At 44.3% G+C, this 14,329-nt stretch overlaps 3 protein-coding genes across 3 annotated transcripts; all 3 read right to left on the reverse strand.

Annotated features, from left to right (window-relative positions):
• Positions 1-749: 749 nt before the first annotated feature.
• On the reverse strand, positions 750-2,508 carry LOC139283823 (uncharacterized). Its single transcript, XM_070903864.1, has 3 exons — positions 2,221-2,508; positions 1,234-1,378; positions 750-1,095 (listed from the first exon to the last, which is right to left on the reverse strand). The coding sequence occupies exons 1-3, from the start codon at positions 2,495-2,497 to the stop codon at positions 750-752; spliced, it is 768 nt and encodes a 255-aa protein (XP_070759965.1). The 5' UTR covers positions 2,498-2,508.
• A 1,239-nt stretch (positions 2,509-3,747) lies between these two features.
• On the reverse strand, positions 3,748-8,831 carry hps4 (HPS4 biogenesis of lysosomal organelles complex 3 subunit 2). Its single transcript, XM_070904686.1, has 12 exons — positions 8,800-8,831; positions 8,472-8,562; positions 8,236-8,379; positions 7,995-8,102; positions 7,659-7,775; positions 7,067-7,161; positions 6,909-6,981; positions 6,047-6,171; positions 5,274-5,943; positions 4,955-5,081; positions 4,495-4,606; positions 3,748-4,201 (listed from the first exon to the last, which is right to left on the reverse strand). Exons 1-12 carry the CDS (start codon positions 8,829-8,831, stop codon positions 4,030-4,032), a joined length of 1,866 nt encoding a protein of 621 aa, XP_070760787.1. The 3' UTR covers positions 3,748-4,029.
• Positions 8,832-11,499: 2,668 nt separating this feature from the next.
• On the reverse strand, positions 11,500-13,246 carry LOC139283824 (uncharacterized). The gene is made up of 7 exons (XM_070903865.1): positions 13,126-13,246; positions 12,828-13,002; positions 12,318-12,388; positions 12,062-12,235; positions 11,883-11,980; positions 11,731-11,802; positions 11,500-11,643 (listed from the first exon to the last, which is right to left on the reverse strand). The coding sequence occupies exons 1-7, from the start codon at positions 13,139-13,141 to the stop codon at positions 11,500-11,502; spliced, it is 750 nt and encodes a 249-aa protein (XP_070759966.1). The 5' UTR covers positions 13,142-13,246.
• Between the last annotated feature and the right edge of the window lie 1,083 nt (positions 13,247-14,329).

A 14,329-nucleotide genomic window follows, 5' to 3' on the forward strand; every position in this document is an offset into this window, starting at 1 on the left:
GCGAAATGCTGATAAATGCTGTCTCTTTTTAATAAATGTGCTATTTTATCAGAACGCGTTGCTGCCGTTTTTCCGACTCCGACATCTCTGAGTTGCGGTTGAGTAATTTGTGAGTTAGTTTTAGTTGCTGTCAGTAGTCTTGTGTTAAATGTGATATGTCTTATGACAAGCCTGTGAATCCGCAGCATCCAGAGTGTGAAGCGTTTTGGAACTGTATGCAACTTTGTGAACGCCAAAATAACTTAAGTAACACTCTGATATAACAGTCTAACAAGAGAAGCCATAGCAAGGTTCAACAGGGTCCCCAGCACATGCACAGGCCCTTTGTTTGTCCAGGTGGTTTTTTTCTCCACCTTTTCCCACCAGCTGTGAAAACCTCTTTAAATGGAAACGCATATCTGAAAGGTGCTGGGACCAGAGTTTCCAAAAGAGGAACACAGCTGAACAAAGTCGACTGAACCACGTCCACTAACAGAAATGGCCACACACTTTGGTAACGAGCCATTGTTAGATTGAGCTTTAATAACCAAAGAATGACTCCATAAAGTTACAGTATATCATATTCACTATTTACATCTGTGTGTGTGTATATATATATATATATATATAGACAAAAGATAACATTTATAAATTAATAGATTTGACGTTGAAGTGCATCATTTGCTTGTAAGCTTTGAGACGACTGTATGTTCAGTTCATAAAAAGAGTGAGTCGACGGGTGAAATGTCTCCCTGCAGTCCGGTCTCGCTTCATCTGTAGTACAGAGCCATGAAGGGTGTGTGTGAGAGGTGAACCCCGCCAGCTCCACAGGACACCCCTGATCCAGCCTGACTGCAGCCCAGGACCAAGCCCAGCTCCAGAACAGGCAGTGTGTTGGTGAGCCCATCCCCCCACACATCACCATCAGTGTCCTGCAGAGCCCCTGAAACAGGCTTTTCTCCTGGTGGATCCCCCCTGGAAGAAAACACCACCCGCCGCATGTTCACCAAGCTGGGACCCCCTTCGGCACCGCCCACCGCCTCCTGCAGACTCTGGAAGAGGAACAGCAGATCCACTCTCAGCTCCACCACGTTGCCCCGAGACCACAAACTGTACCTAAAGGAGACAAGAGTCAACTGGTTACAACCAGGCCTGAGACTCCCAGAGGCCTCCAGTCCAACAATCAGTCTGTATCTTTGGAGTGACTGAAGTTAAGTAAATTAGTAAAAAATAAAGATCATAGAGAGTTTTTACCTTGTAGGAAGGCCGCGCTTTGTCAAAGATGAAAGCACAGGATGGATATCCAGATGTTGTGGGTTGGAAAGTTGGAGGTGAAGCTCGGCTCTCATGGCTGTCAATGATAAAATCTCCCCGCTGAGGAGAAACTCCACATCTGTATCTGAGGAGGAGGCAGTCAGGAGTGTGTCAGAGTCACAGTTCAGTTTAAGACGGAGCATTTCATGTCACAGAGCAGCACATGCACTCATGTTTGATAAATCCCAGGGATCGGAGCCGGATCTCCACCACGGAGGTGATGTTTTCACTCCTTAATGCCTTGTTAATCTTGTCGGCAGGATATCTCAACAATTGTTGGTGCGGGCTAAGACTCATTTGTATGCAGATGACATGCCCCTCTGCACAGTTGCATTAATCCAGCCATTAATGTCCTCCAAACTGCTTCTGCCTTCACTTCTACAGCTTGTGACAGTTTTGCGCAGTGTCACGCTTTCAACCCCATACATGTTTGCATGTGGCTGCTTAAGGTGCATCATTTTGTTCCTGCTTAATGATGATGTACTCATTCAACCCTACATATCCCCTGCATGTTAACTGGATGGGCTTCGCTGAGTGCGAAATTGCATATGTATATCTTCAAATGTCATTTTATCTTTTGCAAAACTGCTGTGCCGTCAGCGGTCCTCCGGGTGGATATTCACCTGAACACCACGACCGTGTCCTCTTTACAAACTGTCTCATTGCGTCATCCACATTGGCCTGGAAGTAACTTTTTCATCTGGAGACTAAAAGGGGTCTTCAATAAGCAGGGCTGCTCTTTCTCTTCTGACTTACATTGTACAATTAACCACATGGAAAATAAACCTGATCCAAGCCCAACCAGGGCCCCCTGCGCGTCTCTTTGTAAATCACCATGCCTACCTGAGCCAACACATTTCAGTTCTGCAGCGTAAGAAAGGTTATTATGACACAACATGAGCTTTAGCCGTATCTACTTTGTCTTACCTCCTCTCAGGCGACCTTGAATTCCTTTGACGCTCCTGCAGTTCAGTCCCTCCTGACAGCAGCGGTAAACCCGTCGGACAAAGCTGAAAAGAGATTTTCCCGGGAACACCGGCCCCCGGGAGGCTCCCGGAGAAAACGGTCGAACACGGAGCTGCAACCTCGTTGCATTATCCTCGGGGGCTTGTTGCGTGTTTCCCAGCCAAGGAGCAGCCAGCTCTGCGCACCGCTCCCGGTGCGTCTCCGCGACCCCGCGCCTCCACCGCCTCAACGCGCCCATGCGTAAAGTTGGTCCAGAGGTTCCTTTCTCTGCAGTTTTCGGCGACTCTGACAGAAATCCCAGCGTGTCTACTGCGCGACTAAATACTCCAATGTCATTTGTCATCACCGAGAGAAGAAATAGAGCAATCCAAATGCAGTGCGAGGAGGCCATTGTGATACTTGAATCCTGGCCTTTAGATCTTCACTGAGCGATAACGGGCAGCTCCTCTGCTCCGCCAACTCGCACAAACTCGCCGGATGGAGAGTTTGATCTGCCTGCTATATACCCCACTGACAATGGGGACATCTTCCCACTTAGAATTTGAATTCTGACCCTCCTCGCGGTCCCTGCCCCTCTTTTTGTTCGTGCCCTTAACCACCCATTTGTCCCCCACTGCTTTCTTTTAATGCGCCTGCATAATGAGGCGCCCCGAAGAGCGCCGACTCATCCATTCACATTCAGCTACTTAGCTAATGACTCTAATGACTCCATATTTGGATCGTCAGGGACGATCTTATTTACAACACATACAGCACAGAAACATCGGGACAGAACATGAATAATAACATTTTATGAGCATTTGTTTAGCTTTTCAAACAGCCTTGCGCGCGTCCTTCTTCGAGCCAGCTGTAACCATTTGGAGACGAGGCGTTAAGTCTGAGGTGGGAAACAATGGGGCCAGATTGCAGGGTCACATGCAGGCCGATGCTGATGGCCCTAATAAGGCCGTGTAACCCCTGTGGTTTTAAACAAGCTTTCACAAAAGTAGCACACAAGACTCAACGCTAAGAGGATCATGTATTCATTTAATTTCCACAAATAACGCACTACAGTAGCTATGTCACAGTGTGTCTCTTCAAGGGGAAAAGCAGCAGATCTAATAGCCAAATCGTTAAATAACACTTTATTATTGCCAAAGAGCTGATTTGAAATAAATATATATATTTTTTTATGAAAACTATTTTGGATTATTTTAGAAATGTGTGTAATAAACCAATACAGTTTTGCAGTATGTGCAGCGGGGAAAAGCAGGTTTCTGTACAAAGTTAAGTAGCATAAAGATTTCATCTTGCTTTAGTCCAAATTTCCTATAAAATGAATAAATACAAGTAAGAGGAATGATTACATTCGCTGTGAAACGGTTGCAAAATGTGCACAGTATGTGAACAGGAGCTTAATATGGCAGCTCTACATACAAAAAGTAACCGAAATGATTGTTTGGAGTACAATTGTACTCCAAACAATCATGAAAACAACTGAAACCTCATTGTAAACGTAACCTTTACCAACCATCTTCTGTCACAGCAAATCCATGGTAATGATACAAATTTTAAAAAAGCAGTTCACCTACGATTAAGATTCAGAGCACAACACGAGCTAAGATCATACAATCTGTTGAGGGAACGAGCGAACGAGCTACAAAACAGGAAGCTTTCAATCATATTTGCATTCACATTTTCTGATTTTCAGGTTACTCACAAGGCAGTTGGTCATATTTGAACAAAATACTCCTCTTGAGCCTTAAGAGGAGACGTCCTGATGCTGTCCCATCAGAGCAGGTTAACCCCGTGTTTCAGCAGTCTGTGTCGGGCCTTGCTGGGAAGTGAGAAAGCACTGTCCTGGTGGTTAGGGATGCCCGAGTTCCTCAGCGATCCCCCGTGCTGCTGGAAGTAAGTCTCCTGGGCCACGCTGCTGGTTCCATACACAGCAGCACCGGCACTCCTGCAGGGAAAGTGTCCCATGCATTTACATTTCAAGCATGTGGAGTGGTGACATGCAACAGGAAAGAGCAAAGTGACACAGTAAAGAAATAAAACAATAGAGCGGCGTCCTTTTCCGGAAAATGTGAGCTGTTGGGAGAGTGATCTACACCAGAAGAGGAAGAATGTTTAGGGATGTGACGATAGACGCGATTAACTGACAGTTCCAACCCCCCCCACCCCCGACTTCTACTTGAGGAGCCATGAAAGGCACGAGAAACCCCCCAACCACCAACACGTCACTGCCATACTGACCTGATAATAGCCTCCTGCAGAGTTTCAGTGTTACAAAAATGCGAGTGAAGAAGTGATGTGGCTCTCACAAAGGGACGCTCTGGGGCTCCCCCTGGTCGACCAGACAGGTTGGCTGCAGAGACACACAATAACAAGAGACTCGGTACCACAGTGGCACATTAACCTGGACAGGCATGCCTGCTGCACAAAGGAATGCTGATCACAGTATTACTAATCAGCCGTTAGCTCATGCAAAGACAAATATAAACTACCAACCCCCCCCCCCCCCCCCAGTCCCCAGGTAGAGATAGTGGGGCAGAAGAGCGTATACTCACTCTAGGACAAAGTGAAACTGAAAAAGACAGAATTATTAGGACTATCAGAAATGTAAAATAAAGAGGCAGAGCGGGTAAAGATGAACACAAAGAGAGTCCAAGAGTGAATGAAGAGGAAATACATGAGAGTATTATGGGAGCCTCACTTGTCAGCGTGCTCTGAATGCAGTCAAAATGGGCAAAGACATAGGGTCCTGGAGCGCCTGGTGCCCCTGGAGAGATTGTCCTCAAATGGGCCTCCAGTCCATTGAGTGATGCCAGGCTGCTGTGATACTGGATGCAAACCACAGAGGATATATATATATATATATGTATATATAATATTATATTATACATTGTGATGCACTACATCAGCTGTGTCATGAAGCTCGTCAGAAGAACCAAAGTGCTGACGAACGTTCAATATTATAATGTGACTAAAATGAGAGAAATCCTAATTATCAGAGGGTTGCCGTTGCTTCTCACCACTTCCTCCATAGAAGCTGTGTCACTCAAGAAGTGTGGCTCCACCAGCAGAGCCAGCACCAAGCCTTTGACCCGGTGCAGGTACAACTTCATGGGAATCAGTGGAATCTCCTCTTGGTTGTCAAAAGCACCAGAGGGAGGAGGAGGATCTCCCATCTCTGCCCCGCAGCACTGAGCACCCCCACAGCCACCATCTTCCAACACCGTATCGTTGTGCGATTCCTCATTCGCGGACCTGGCCCCTCTGAAGTCAAACACTGTCCCACAAGCTGTGTCTCCATCTCCTCCACCTCCATTTAGACGCAGGTTTTCTTCAAACACTGAGCTGTCTCCTTCGTTATGTATCTGGCTGCCTCCACCTCCGTTGCTGTGAAAGCTGTGATAATACGACTCCTCCAGCGCTTCCTCCTCAGCTTCATGGGAGTGTTTTCCGTTAGAGAAGGGAGGCTCTGGCGTCCGCGGTGGGGGGTTGGGTGGATCAGCGGTGCTCTGTGATGGAACTCGGCTGAACACGGAGTCGTCAGACAGGTGAGGGCTGAAGGACAACTTCTGGGGAGACTGGGAGCAACCTGGATCAGAGGGCTCTGACTCAGTGGAGGGCGTGTCAGATAACGTTCTTGACAGGCGGGTCTTCGTCAGGGGAGTGTCTTTGTGTGGAGTGGAATGGGAACTGGAGGGTAGAAAACACATTGAGACGCTCAGAATTCTCTGGAAATGTTTTAAGGAGCTTGTGTAAGTATAACACAGCGCAAATCAGAGAGGGAGGACGCTACCTGAAGTCTTTGTCGACAGGGTGGGATTGCAGGTACTGAAGTTCAGACATGGTCAGGAACACAGTAGTGGAGCTGACAGCGGCGCCAAATGGGCCGGATGCACTTTGTTCATTGGGCCTCTGGGCCTAAATCAAAATTGAAATACTGGCGTGAGTCTTTTTCTGTTAAAGGAGCAGTCCAACATTTTGGTAAATACTCTTAACAGAGTCAGATGAGAAAATCAATACCACTCTCATGTCTGCACAGTGAATATGTAGCTTGAGCCAGCAGCCAGTTAGCTTAGCCTAGCTTAAAGACTGGGAATGGGGGAAAAAAAAAAACAGCTAGCCTGGCTCTGTTCAAAGGGAAGAAAATCCGCCTTACCCCCACAAAATTGTTGTTATAACTTTGGTTTGTGGACAGATTAAAACAAACAAGACATAACGTGTCAATTAGTGAGATTTAGAGGGGCAGGTGGGCTAGCTGTTTCCCCCTGTTTCAAGTCTTTATGCTAAGCTAAGCACAAAGACCTTTCAGCTTATGTTTAGCATGCAGACACGAGAGTGGTATCGATCTTCTCGGTTACCTCAAGGCAAGAAGAAATGTCGAACCATTTTAGTAAAGCTACATTAAAATGTCTGATATGTAGTCCAAATTACTGGTTACCACTATCTGGCCTTTTAAAAAGGGTCCTCAGACAATCGTCAGCAAAATAAATGTTTTATTATTTAGTTTTAGTTATTTAGTAGCATGAGAGCAAAAGGTTGTAAAGACTTGTCAGGCAAGTGATTAGTTTACTCTTTCAATATAACTGCTTATCTGTTTGGGGGTCCTTGATGAAAAAAGCTTTAGGGCAGCATTTGGTCCCACCATCAGGTCCTACCTTGGTGTACGTCTCACTCTCATGAACCATCACCTTCTTTGTGAGCTCTGGAGACATCTGTGTGCTTACGACTCTGTGGAGAGGAGGCAGAGAAAAGTCTTGATTTTTATCTACAAAAGCTGTCCCACTGACAGGACATTGTCAAAATGTCAGCTCACCTTCCTCTGAAAAGAACACAGCCTGCTAACACTAGAGGGCAGCGCTGACAGGCCTGAAGAATAAGGGCAGCTTTGAGCAGGAGAAGTGGGTCAACCTGAGGGCAAGATTTCAAATGCTACGTTTCAGTTCATGTAAAGGCGCATCAAATGAAGGCGATAAATGTACAATTTATGAGTTTAGTTACTTTATCAGTTCAATTGTTACACCAAGACACTTCTGCAAATGTTAGAATGTAATGTTTTTAAGATGTTATGTCATCTATTGTATCATGTGACAGACTTGGCATGTCTCAGTGTGTGTTTCGCAAAAGCTAGAAAATTGCATCAATGCTGGGATTTGAAAAATAGCACATTTTGTACTTTAACCATACAAATGTCTAATAGATCAAAAATATCCAGTAGTTTACACTAGGTACAATAAATATGCAGAAATCTTCCTCTGGAGTGCTTGTCAAGACGTACTTCCACAATACCACAGGACATTGCGACACATATCATATCCTGTCTGAACACACATCTATGTGCTGTAGCAGCATTAGGAAAAAAGCCACTGCAGGTTACGTGTAGAACTGTGACTACATGTTGTACATACGTTAGTTGAGTCAATGGTCCTCAAGCAGCTGAAGATGTGATGCAGCTCTGAGGATCCCGATTGCAGGTGTGAGAGGTACTGCGCCCATCGAGCGGCCAAAGTTTCCTGACTGTTAAGCTATAGTGCAAAACACAGTTCAGATTACAATATGCCACTTTTGTAAATGAATTTGTACCGAATTATTGCCTCGTTTCTCCTTTTTTAAGTGACTTTTACTATTAGCTTTTGTAGATGGCTCTATTATGTTGGTCTACAACTTGATGCAGATGCATCTCTGTGGGACAAACGAGACAAAACTACTATGGCATAAGACTACTAGACAACTGAAGACTGCACCTGGTAGCTCTGTCGGACAGAGCCATTGTAGAAACAAAAGAGGTTTATCAGCTGATCCAGGAGCTCACAGACACTGACGGTGGGGACTTCCACTGAGCAGCCCAGCGCCTGCGAGAAAAATCAAAAACATATCCCCCAAAATAACCATCAAAGGTTCATATTCAGGAAAACATCAACAGTTTTAAAGTCAGAAAACATCTTGAAAAGTTGCGGCTGGACCGCCTGCGTGCTGCTCACTCACCCAGAAGAAGTCGTCTCTCATGCGGATGGCAAACTTGTTGCGGTGCAGCCTCAGTACGCGCACAGGGGAGAAGGAGAGTTCAGAGACACAGCGGCCCACCCCAGCGAGCTGACCACAGAGCAGCTCCTGCTTGTCTAAAGGGGTCTGACAGAAATACACGCATATAAGATAAACACACAAACAAGCATTTGGGTAATCATTATCCTACTCGACACACTCCCACCCACAATACAAACCTCTTCAGGGTAGAAGTAGCAGATGCCCTCCCTTGTAGGGTCACCCTCTCCTTGGACTTTGGATCCATCATAGATGAAGAAATAAGTACACCTGCAACACATACAAACACAGTAGTTGTTGTTGTTGTTGTTGTTGTTGTAGGCTTCAGTTCATCCATACGCTTGACAAGAAAAAACCAAAAATGTATTAAAGGTGATGTTGTGATGCTCCAGCTCATTGGATGTTCCAGGAGGAACAGAAGAATCAGGAAGAATAGTGAACTGTGAACCACCTGATGCAGGACTGAAGCAGGACCTGATGCAGGACTGGGTCTCAGTCCGATCTTACCTTCTTGAGTCTGGCGGCACGAGCTCAGCCATCACCGACACGCAGCCCAGAAAAAGCTAAATGTTCCTCAGTCATCAGTTGTCCTGCAGAAGTGTTTCCAACCCGACAGGCTGCAGAAGCGAAAAAAGCAGAACCGAATTCTTTCGGCTGCGACTCCGAGTCAGATGTTAACAAATCCTCCGACCTGCTGCTCGCTAACACGTCTGACATATGACAGACGGGCGGTGTTTCCAGCCACTGTTTGTATTCTATTCGCCATTAAAATGAAAGGACTGGTGCCACTTGAGGAATGCGGGTCACACGCAGTGGAAGTCATGTGAACGTATGGCAAGCCGGCAGGGACAAACAAAGTGCGCCGTTCAGACACTCAACCAGTGGTAAAAGACTAAAGTCACGTATTTGAATTAAAGTAAAAGTCGCGCTACCTCAATGTAAAAAAATACATAACATTTTTTAGATAATATTTCTTACTGTAAATATTTCTGTTTTCTATTTATGTGCCTTGACTCAAGGATCAAATTCCTTGTATGGGAAAACTTACTTGGTAATAGCCCTGATTCTGAAAGAGTATGTAGTAAATAGAAGTATAATGTAGCATATAATGGGGGACAAAAGTGAGACTTTCTTTATTTTTCTTTGTCGTGGTTTCACAACAATGAAGAAATATAATTTAGGCGACCATTTTCATTGGTAAAACTCAGTCTTTCGGATCAACAGCATATGCACACTGGAGGTTTTGTTTGCTTCTTCTCTGTCTTCAGGTGGACCTTGATCTTTCACGGACACTGGATATAATGCTCTTTATTTCACATTTACACATAGACTCGGGAATAAATAAATCTTCAAGTTGTTGGACAGACACTGAGGGTGCATGCCACATTTCTGCAGGAGGCTCCTCCATCAGAACAATTATCATCCACAGTGGCAAGGTGGAGGTTAGATTCAAAAGAATAAAATATACATATTCCTAAATGATGTGCCTTGGTGGGAACTGGCTCCCTGTTTCTCTGCTGACCTGATAGGTATCATGTATGTTTGTGTTTTTTTTTAATGACATCCCTTTGAAGCCGTGATGAATCCTATTTTCAGTGCTCGATTGAGGGTGGCTTCAGACGATGACCGTGAACGCCCGCGGCTCCGTCAGCCAATGGCTGGATGAAAGCGAGATCAAGCTGGAATCAGACGCTCACGAGAAAGATTTGCGGACATGTCGCATCTATGCTGAAGTCAGGATTCAAGTTTGTATCCCGGATCGACCGTCAGTCGCTGGAGGAGAACTTGTGCTCCCAATAAATCGCTAACCAGTCCGCCATTTTGCCCAAACCTCCAGGGCGGCGTGACAGAAACCTGCTGCTGCAGTGGAGACACCTAGAGCCTGTGTCCTGGCAGCACGAGTCTGATTCACAAAGCAAGTCCACTACTTTGTCAGACTTTCCATGGGGCATTCTGAAAAACTCCCCAAACTCATGTTTAATAAATATTTACTGAAAAGGCTTTTAAATATCATGCACCAGTGTTGTGGACTATAGCCCCCCCCCCCCCCCCCCCCCATGACCACACAGCAGCAACAAACTGAAAAATGTTTTATTATTTCCAAGAGCCTTGAGATAGGCTACATGTTATACATTTCACAAATTATGTACTGTATCGGGGGCGTACAAAAATAAATAATAAAACACAAGAATGAAAACCCCCACAAATAATGAACAAAAAGAACAAGTGTTTTAGTTCATAAATATCTATATATATATAAAAAAACAAGCACAATAGAAGCAATACCAAATTGATTTTAAACATGACAAAAGGCTGGTTTTGAATGATCCAAAAGATGACAGATGTTTAGGTGCGATGGTAAAATGAAAATACACTTTTTACCGAACTGAGACAGAGAGTATGTCGAAGTTGAAAACATAAAAGGAACTTGATTATTAAAATGAATACATTTAAAAATGTATACACATTTTCTCTTACCTTAGATGATAAGTGCTCTTGTCCAGCAGTCACAGACAGTCTCAGCCTGTCACCAAATATGAAGTATAATGACATTCTCTACGTTAACTTGTCCAATTATTGTTTCCAAAAATTGTGGGATTATGTATAAAGGAGCAACAGCTCCAACTCTACTCATCTGATGTGGATGAGTGCCCTCAAATTAAAGACATTCATTGTTTCATTCATTCATTTCAAATCCAGTGTGCTGCAGTACAGAGCCAATACAACCAAAGGTGTGCCAATGCACTATAACTCATGTGATAATGGAATCCTCCTGGTGCACAGGGGCTCCACATACAAGCCCCTCTTCATGACCCTCCTTCTGGACCCTCACTGAGCCTCGGGCCAGCTTTGGGGCAACTCGGGGGTTGAAATGACCTTTGGGTAACTAAAGGAAAGATTCACATACTGTCACAGTGTTGATGATTGCACCAGATAGTGCATGTACTGTTGCATGTGTAGAGCTGCACGGTGGAATGCGGCAGCAATAAGAAAAGGGTCCGACACATATCGTTGAAAATTGCAAGAGTCACTGCACCATCGCAGCTAACTCCCCCGACTCACACACACCACTCCAGGCGTGCCGAGGTAAAAGGCAACATGAGTTTATATGACAAATTATGTGAGTGAAGCAATTTATTACAATTGTCTGAGTTTAAATAAATCAAATGTTTTAACATATCATAATAGTAGGATAAACACATTAGGTCACATCAGCTGCTTATCAAGTAATAAGATTTCTTTCTCCAACTTCCTCATTTTAAGTGCTCTGAATGCCATCTGCTGGTCACGGTTCTCTATCTCCTTCTTGAGGTAGCAGCAGTAAAGGGCTCTGATGTCTTCTGTCTGCCGCTGCAAAAGAAATTAAACCACACGTGTGCTCATATTGTTCTTGTTCTTTGTCATTACCGTAGCCCGCTACTGACACAGAAGCCTCACCTCTGCACTCCTGCCACCGGTTGTTGCACATGTTGAGTTGGCCCTCTCCTGGAAGCTGCTACCATGCACATCCTGCCAAAAATCACTCAGTTATCATCAGAGTCCATATGTTAATATTCATAGAGAAATGCGTCAAAATCATAAGACCTTACCCCTTCAAAATGGGAGTCACTGATGTCTGTGTCATCACTGCTCAAGCTCTCCGGTTCCGTCTTTGTTACAGGCAGGAGGAGGACGGGATGGCCTGAGACTGTAGGGGCGGGGCCAAGCATTGAATTAGATTATGGGGAAATTCCTGAAGGGGTTTCAATCGGAGATTAAGTCCACCTACCACTAATAAAAGAGCTGTCAGATCCAGTCAGTGGCTCAATGCAGGCACCCCCAGGGAGGACCTCCACTCTCAGCCTGTTGTCTTTGTGCTGCAGCACATCCTCCTCTGCAGAGGTCAGCGACGGGGTTGCTGACCCCCCCTCATTCCTCATCACCTCAACCCTTCTTCTTTTTGCTGTATAAGGATAGATATGAGAGGTAAAACACTCCCCTGGACGTTATGTCTTTGAAAATGCAGATGCAAATGACCTGGCTACCTGTTTGCACTATGTTTTTATGTTTGACTTTTACTTGCTGCCACGTCCTTTTGTAGCCGCTGTCCGATACCCTGGGGAGTCGTGTAAAAAAATACAGTTTTAATGTGTTAGTGGTGACATAATTGGAAAGTCCACACATTACAGTGGCTAATATTTTGTGGCTAATATTTACTTCACCTGCCATATACTACCTTACTATTTACTCTTTAAAATGTTTCAGTGCAATACATACATATATACATATATACACACATACATATACATTGTTATTGTAGATATTTTTTTTTACTATTTTTCACTTAAATACTGTAAATGTGTATATTTTTATTTTCTATTTCTTATTTTTATTTTTTGTACATACTTTTAGCTCTAAATTATGCTACTTTCTACTCTTGAATGGGAGCACCGGTACTGTACAATTTCCCCCGGGGATCAATAAAGTATTTCTGATTCTGATTCTGATTTAAATGAAGTTCAATTAGCCACTCTTCTGTGAATAAATCTCCTTACGCATTTATTTTGTCAGCAATTCTCTGCCAGGCTTCCTCTCTCAGTTTAGAGGCGCTGGTGGTGTTGGACTTGGCTGTCAATATCTCTCTCTCCTCTTCATACAACTTCATGATGAGTTCCTGCTCCTTAGAGCTGAAAAAATGTGCCCTCTCGTGTTTTTTCATCATATGGAAATCTATAAAAACACAAAAATAAAGGAACAGCAAATGTAAACGTATGAGTCAAAAGTCAAAACTATACAAAATAATTTTGTTTGTGTATTGGTGATGGTATGAGAACTTAATCAAGGTCTCCTCACCTCTGTCTATGTTCATGGGCTGCGATCAGGGCTTCGGCGTGCGATTGGTCTCCCCTTTATAGAGGAGCGGGCGCGCGCAGTTATCCGAGATGTTTCAATGCTAGATTTAGTAATCAAATCGTAACCCTCGGTCGACGGAGACGGAAAAACCCGGAGATTAATAGATGCGACAGTTAGTTGCGACACGCGGCATATTATCAATGGCTGTCTAAACGGCGGGAACGGGGCGAAGATAACCGGTGTCCAGAAGCTGGATATCAGCGAGCTTTGTTAACCCAGGATTTTCTAATTCGGCTTAAGGCGCGTTCACGTGAAATAGGTGGAGTCTGAAACAAAGAGCGAGTCACGTGGGACAGGTCTAGCGCATTGACTGTTTATGAAGAGAGCGCCGCAACAGACGACATTAACCCTTATTCCACACGGGAGATGTCGTGCAGATGCTAAAATAGTTCTGTGGAATAACAGACAAGGACACATCTCAACGGGAGTCTTGAATACAACAGAGCCACCGTTAATGTTATTAGGAACACCTGTGCCTTTTTTCCTAGCATGAAAAGTCAAAATGTCTGCTGTGAAAATGGCCTGTTAGGCTTGAACGGTGGTGTTCTTTCCTTATGAGGAATAGTTTTTTTGTATAATGATCAAAAAAAAAAAATGAATTAAGGATGTAATACCCAGTGAGGTGCAAACTCTGCAAACGTAAACTCCTGTGTTTAGTGGCGATTTTCACTGTATTTTCAATTTAACAGTTAGCCTCTTTTATTTTTTCAGAGCTGGTATGTGATTCTCAACTCAACGGTGAAAATGCACATGGATTTAAAGGCACACCTACACGGTCCTGAAGAGAGGCCAAATTAGGCATCAGTGAAATTGCCTGTGTGGATTGACAATGGGTCTGCAGGGCCTTTAAATTATATTACATAGAAAATGTGATTACTTACACCAAGTCTTAAACTAGTGCGTTGGACTTTTTCACAGCAGACATTACGACTTGTCATAGTAAGCCATGACACGAGTGTGACAGTGAGCCGGCATGCACAATATCAGAACCCTGAAACTGAAGCAGCTAAATGGAATTCAGCCATCATTTATTTATTATTTACACCTGTGCTTTTACTGCTGTGACCTGTCAAAATGTTTTCTGTATAAAAGGCCTACACGTTTAAACAATACTTAGAAGGTGAAGAACCCTGAACACTACGTC

This window comes from Enoplosus armatus, chromosome 4 (assembly GCF_043641665.1).
Source record: "Enoplosus armatus isolate fEnoArm2 chromosome 4, fEnoArm2.hap1, whole genome shotgun sequence".
NCBI classification, from domain to species: domain Eukaryota; kingdom Metazoa; phylum Chordata; class Actinopteri; order Centrarchiformes; family Enoplosidae; genus Enoplosus; species Enoplosus armatus.